Source organism: Phyllostomus hastatus, unplaced genomic scaffold (genome assembly GCF_019186645.2).
Source record: "Phyllostomus hastatus isolate PE091 unplaced genomic scaffold, TTU_PhHast_1.1 phas_contig_159, whole genome shotgun sequence".
NCBI lineage: Eukaryota > Metazoa > Chordata > Mammalia > Chiroptera > Phyllostomidae > Phyllostomus > Phyllostomus hastatus.
In genome coordinates, this window is record NW_025333640.1 from 22,674,104 (window position 1) to 22,680,103 (window position 6,000).

A 6,000-nucleotide genomic window follows, 5' to 3' on the forward strand; every position below is an offset into this window, starting at 1 on the left:
TCTTACTGTATACAGTGTATGTAGAGCTGGCTGCTTTTGCTGCTGTTGCTCTTTCTCCTTCTTTTGAAAATACAACATAATAGTTTTCAAATCGTTCCACAGAACCCCAAGGAGCTACTCAACCTCTGATGGGTGGAGGAACCAAAAAGGCAGAATCCTAGGCTCCCCAACTTCCCATCCCAATCAGAGTAACTCAGCTTCTGTGTATTTATATATCAGGGTTTTAAATAGTTCTTTGAAAACAGGTGTTTCTAAAGAAAAGAGAAGTTTTAATCACTGCTGACTTTATATATCACGCCTTCTCGCGTCATTAAAAAATCCTAATACTTGTGTTTCTTTCTCTGTTTCCCCCTGCAGGGTTGTTAGCGGTTCTCGAGATGCCACTCTTAGGGTTTGGGACATCGAGACAGGCCAGTGTTTACATGTGCTGATGGGTCACGTGGCAGCGGTGCGCTGCGTGCAGTATGATGGCAGGAGGGTTGTTAGTGGAGCGTACGATTTTATGGTGAAGGTGTGGGATCCAGAGACTGAGACCTGTCTACACACGTTGCAGGGGCATACTAATAGAGTCTACTCTTTACAGGTAAGAGACCGTATCTCTCCCACCCCCTTGGACGTTCTGCTAGTGAGTCACCAGATAGTTGTCCTCAGATAACCCCAGTCAGATTGTTGGTCCAGTCCAAGAAAGATGAATCACATTACCTGTTGTTTGCATATACTTGAAAGCCAGCCTGAAGAACGCATATATTTTGGAATTATTTGTACGATTCGTTCTAGTTTTTCTGTGATCCATTTTCCCTCTACAATACAAATATTTGTCTTAGAAACTGGGATTTGGGAGACCTAAGTTTTGCTATATTAATTAATGGGTAGATAGTCTCATAGGAGAATAACCTGGATTTTAATAAACTCCTTAGTAGAGGATTAATTTGGCCAAAAGCTGCCCCTTTGCCTCGATAGCCGAAAGTTGATGGACCATGTAATTGTGATTCCGTCCCCATTCGAAGCAGAAGTGAAGCCGTTCTGCATGAAACTGCTCCGCTCTCGCAGGGCTGCTGACTCATAGTCCTGGAGACAGAAATTTGACCAAACTCGCTTTTTGTTTGCATTTGGACCCAATGTCCTTGAACAGATAGCCAGATTTTGAAATAAGTTAATGGCAAGTTTAGAAGATAGGTCTCATTTTATTTTCTGAAAGACAGCATTTCCATTCAAAAAATTTTCAATTACTTGTGTGGTTCATTTACCGGTTATTGCCCATTAGTGATCTGAAAGCTAGTTCGTGGTCCCAGTGCCGAATGTCCTGTTCTTGGGGTATTTGTTTCGTGGTTGATGGGAGACTGGCTGTGCCACAGAAGAGCGACACACAGTAAAAATGATTGTTGACTTAGAAGAGGTTATGAGTCTAGAGGAAGGGGAATTGGCTGCATTTGTTTTTGTGTTTTGTGATATGTTCAGAGCCTTAATGGATATAATACTCTCATTTAAATGAGCTGTTAGATTCAGAAAAGAGGGAGCAACATTATTACAGATCTGGGAATTAGTAGATACTGACCTTTGGTATAACTGGGAAGCAGAAAAAGCGATGCTGTGTAACTTGCTTTTGTTGTCAAAATGCCACCTCTTCATAATTCTCTGTTGGCACATGTCCTAATTGGCATTTAGGTTATTGTAAGTGAAATTTTTATTTTATATACGGTTTTTGGTGGGACCAACTTTTAAACATAGCCTTTAAGCATCGCTAGCCCTTTTCCTGCCTTAGGTATTGATGAGCAAGCACACTCTTGAGTGCAAGCTGCGTCATCGGTAGCTTCAGCTTCCTATTGGAAAATAAAAACTCAAATGGCAGTCCTTATTAAATTTCCCATAGTATGTAGCTACTGTGTGCAGCCAGGTAATCAGAAAATAATGTGTTAATTTTAGGTGTTTTGATTTCTTTTTACTCGTTTCTGCATCCTTTTGATAGAAGCTTCTGAGAATATGCACAGCAGAGTTGCTTGAGGACATGCCGCCTGTCCAGGACCTCATTTTGTTCCTGGTGTCGCCTGTTCTCCCCGCCATCCTCCCCGCCCCCCTTAGGACTCAGGTCCATAAACAGGAGCGGGAGTGTCCGCACGTCGGGTCTAACGAACTGTGTCTGTTGTAGTTTGACGGCATCCACGTGGTGAGTGGGTCTCTGGACACATCGATCCGCGTCTGGGACGTGGAGACCGGGAACTGCATCCACACGCTGACCGGGCACCAGTCGCTGACGAGCGGGATGGAGCTCAAAGACAACATCCTCGTCTCTGGGAACGCGGACTCGACCGTGAAAATCTGGGATATCAAAACAGGACAGTGTTTACAAACATTGCAAGGCAAGTAGTGGCCGCCCCCCTGAGCCGTGCTTGTTACAAGGTGGGCTGTTAGTCAAAGGGGAGATGCGGAGCTTGTGCATGGCGAAAGGACTTGCCCTCACACAAAATGAAAATGCTTTCTCTGGATGAGCTTATGAGCATGTCCACTATGGCTTAACAAAACGAGGCTATCCTTGAGAAAAGTGTGTTAAATTGTGTTTTTAATATAAAATTTAAATTGCGTTTTTGATATAAAATTGTTTAATGGTTTTCTGCATGTACAGTTCACTCCACCTAACGTGAAAGAACAATGCGAAGAAAGATCTTGGCTGTATCACAGAAGCAACATTCTCATTTTATTATTTGGGCGATCATTTTATTTTGAATCTGTAGTCCAGTTTTAAATTAGAGAGCTGTCTTGCTCGGGGAGACAAGGGGAATCTCTTTAATCTGATAGGAAATTGCTTTGGCCTCAACTTAAACCCTTAACCATCTGCTTAACCAGGATGGGAGGGAGGGGTCGTGCCCACTCGACGAGGGAGAGAAAAGTGTGAACGCCACAGTGTTAAGTGAGGCATGACAGCATTCCCTTAAGTCATGATTAACTTCTTTTTATTGGTCGTAGCCCTTAGAAAGTGTATTTTCGTTTTTTCATTGAGGCCTTCTGGTGGGTGTCATTGCAGCTTTTTACACATTGGTTTTGCCTCTTCAAGTTTTGGAAGAGGGTGCATTCGGCCTTTGCCCTTGACTGGCCAGTTCAAAGCCGTAGCGCAATAGGTCTCTGTGCTTGTCTGCCCACCCGCAGAATCCACGAAGCTGGACTATCCACATCATCACCAGGAGAAGTTCTCATTTCCGCAGCCAGAAAGCAAAATGTGTGCTGGTAGCTAACCAAGCTTCTTGGAAGACAGAACTCTTGCAAGTTAATGTTTCAGTTACAAACACCTACCAGATTTTCTTACATTCCTGCTGATCCTAAAATACTCAGAACACAGTTTCTAAATACGCAACATCTTAAATATTTCATGTATTGTATGGTCTAACGTAGAAGTCTACCAATTATGGTGCCGCTAACCCATAGCCATGGTTTCTAACCAGTAATTAAATTCCTTTGGTTTTGCCTAGGTCCCAACAAGCATCAGAGTGCTGTGACCTGTTTACAGTTCAACAAGAACTTTGTAATTACCAGCTCAGATGATGGAACTGTAAAACTCTGGGACTTGAAAACGGGTGAATTTATTCGAAACCTAGTCACATTGGAGAGCGGGGGGAGCGGGGGCGTCGTGTGGCGGATCAGAGCCTCGAACACAAAGCTGGTGTGCGCGGTCGGGAGTCGGAACGGGACTGAGGAAACCAAGCTGCTGGTGCTGGACTTTGATGTGGACATGAAGTGAAGAGCCGAACAGATGAATTTGTCCAAATGTGTAGACAATATACTCCCTGCCCTTCCCCCTGCAAAAATTAAAAAAAAAAAAGTAAAAGAAAAAGAAAAAAGAAGAGAAAAAGAAAAAAAGTCCCTTGTTCTCAGTGGTGCAGGATGTTGGCTTGGGGCAACAGAACGAAAAGACCTACGGACTCGGAAGGAAAGAGGAAGAGGCGACAAACCGCAACTGACAAGAGAGGCGTCTGCTGTCTCGTCACACAAAAGGCGTCACTTCTGACTGAGGGCAGCTTTGCAAAATGAGACTTTCTAAGTCAAACCAGGTGCAATTATTTCTTTATTTCCTTCTCCAGTGGTCATTGGGCAGGGTTAATGCTAAAACGTCATTGCAGATTCTGTGAGTTTGTTCTACCGCTGAGACCTAGAGAGGACCTGCAGTGGCATCAACACGAGTCTGGTCGACTTTCTCATTAGAGAGCGTCTGCAACAAAAGTCATTTTTCTGGAGTGGAAAAGCTAAAAAAATATACATTACTGTGAATTGTTTTTGTACAGTTATCATGAAAAGCTTTTTTCTTTTTTTTCTTTTTTTTTTTTTTGCCAACCATTGCCAATGTCAATCAATCACAGTATTAGCCTCTATTAATCTATTTACTGTTGCTTCCACATACGCTCTTCAATGCATATGTTGCTCAAAGGCGGGAAGTTGTCCTGGGTTCGGTGAGTCCCGAGAGATGGATTTAATTCTTGATGCTGGTGCTAGAAGTAGGTCTTCAAAAACGGGGTCGTTGTCCCACCCCTGTACTGTACTCCCAGTGGCCAAACTTATTTATGCTGCTAAATGAAAGAAAGAAAAAAACAAATTATTTTTTTTTATTTTTTTTCTGCTGTGACGTTTTAGTCCCAGACTGAATTCCAAATTTGCTCTAGTTTGGTTACAGAAAAAAGACTTTTTGCCACTGAAACTTGAACCATCTGTGCCTCTAAGAGGCTGAGAATGGGAGAGTTTCAGATAATAAAGAGTGAAGTTTGCCTGCAAGTAAAGAATTGAGAGTGTGTGCAAAGCTTATTTTCTTTTATCTGGGCAAAAATTAAAACACATTCCTTGGAACAGAGCTGCCGCCGCCTGTTCTGCGGAGAAACTTTTCTTTTTGAGGGCTGTGGTGAATGGATGAACGTACATAATAAAACTGACAAAATATTTTAAAAATATATAAAACACAAAAGTGAAATAAAGTCGCTGGTCAGTCTTAGTATTTTACAGTATTTGGGAAAACAACTGTTACAGTTTTATTGCTCTGAGTAACTGACAAAGCAGAAACGACGCCGTTTTTGTAGGAAAGGCGTCCCGTGCAAACGAGCGAGATGAATGAAAAGTCGGTGGTTTGCCTCATTCTCCAAGAGCCACAACTCAAGCTGAACTGTGAAAGTGGTTTAACACTGTATCCTAGGCGATCTTGTTTCCTCCTCCCGTTTATTTTTTGTTTGTTTTATTTATAGTCTGATTTAAAACAATCAGATTCAAGTTGGTTAATTTTAGTTATGTAACAACCTGACATGATGGAGGAAAACAACCTTTAAAGGGATTGTGTCTATGGTTTGATTCACTTAGAAATTTTATTTTCTTATAACTTAAGTGCAATAAAATGTGTTTTTTCATGTTAGTATGCCTGTTTCTTCCACTGAGGTAATAATACTAAGTTAAAATATTTACGGTTTGTCTCTAATGTTTAGAACAGCAGAGTCTTGGTTTCTTTGCATTCCCCGATGTGACTCAGAAATCAGGAATACTTCCCGGCCCGTTTTATACAGCTGAAGTAAGAAGAATGCCCTGCGAATGCAGATTTTATTTCTCTCCCTAGATTCTAAAGCATCCTCCACTGTCCTTGTCTCTACATTGCATTTGGATGTACGTACAGATACGAGATCTGGATCCCCCAAAGAGGGGCAGAAGTTACAAAACCCTTGTGACCATTACAGCTAGAATTCCTATAAAGAGTTCATTTGTAAAATTGGACCCCAGCTTGCGTCCCCATCAGGAGCTTTCTCTGCATAGTCTGAGAGGCGCCCACCACCCCAGGAAGTAGGGACCAATAAGTCCTCACTTAATGTCAGTGGGTTCCGCCACTTTGAGCGAAACGACACACAGCGACACCAGTCCTACCGCAGGGTAACTGGTTTAAACGAGAGCTGGGTTCCTGTGGCATTTCGTCACCATTAACGTGACACAGCACTGCACACGACCAAGTCATTCGGAGACGGGGATGTTTTCTGCACTGCAAAG

At 42.5% G+C, this 6,000-nt stretch overlaps 1 protein-coding gene across 10 annotated transcripts in view; it reads left to right on the forward strand.

Annotated features, from left to right (window-relative positions):
- Nucleotides 1-5,380, forward strand: part of FBXW7 (F-box and WD repeat domain containing 7) — a 167,864-nt gene extending 162,484 nt beyond the window's left edge. For all 10 annotated transcript variants that reach the window (XM_045830814.1, XM_045830819.1, XM_045830816.1 and 7 more), the window contains 3 exons: nucleotides 358-583; nucleotides 2,147-2,357; nucleotides 3,462-5,380. In XM_045830814.1, the coding sequence (XP_045686770.1) occupies nucleotides 358-583; nucleotides 2,147-2,357; nucleotides 3,462-3,730 (706 nt within the window). In that variant the 3' untranslated portion in view covers nucleotides 3,731-5,380. The remainder of the gene's footprint in view (nucleotides 1-357; nucleotides 584-2,146; nucleotides 2,358-3,461) is intronic.
- The last annotated feature ends 620 nt before the right edge of the window (nucleotides 5,381-6,000 follow it).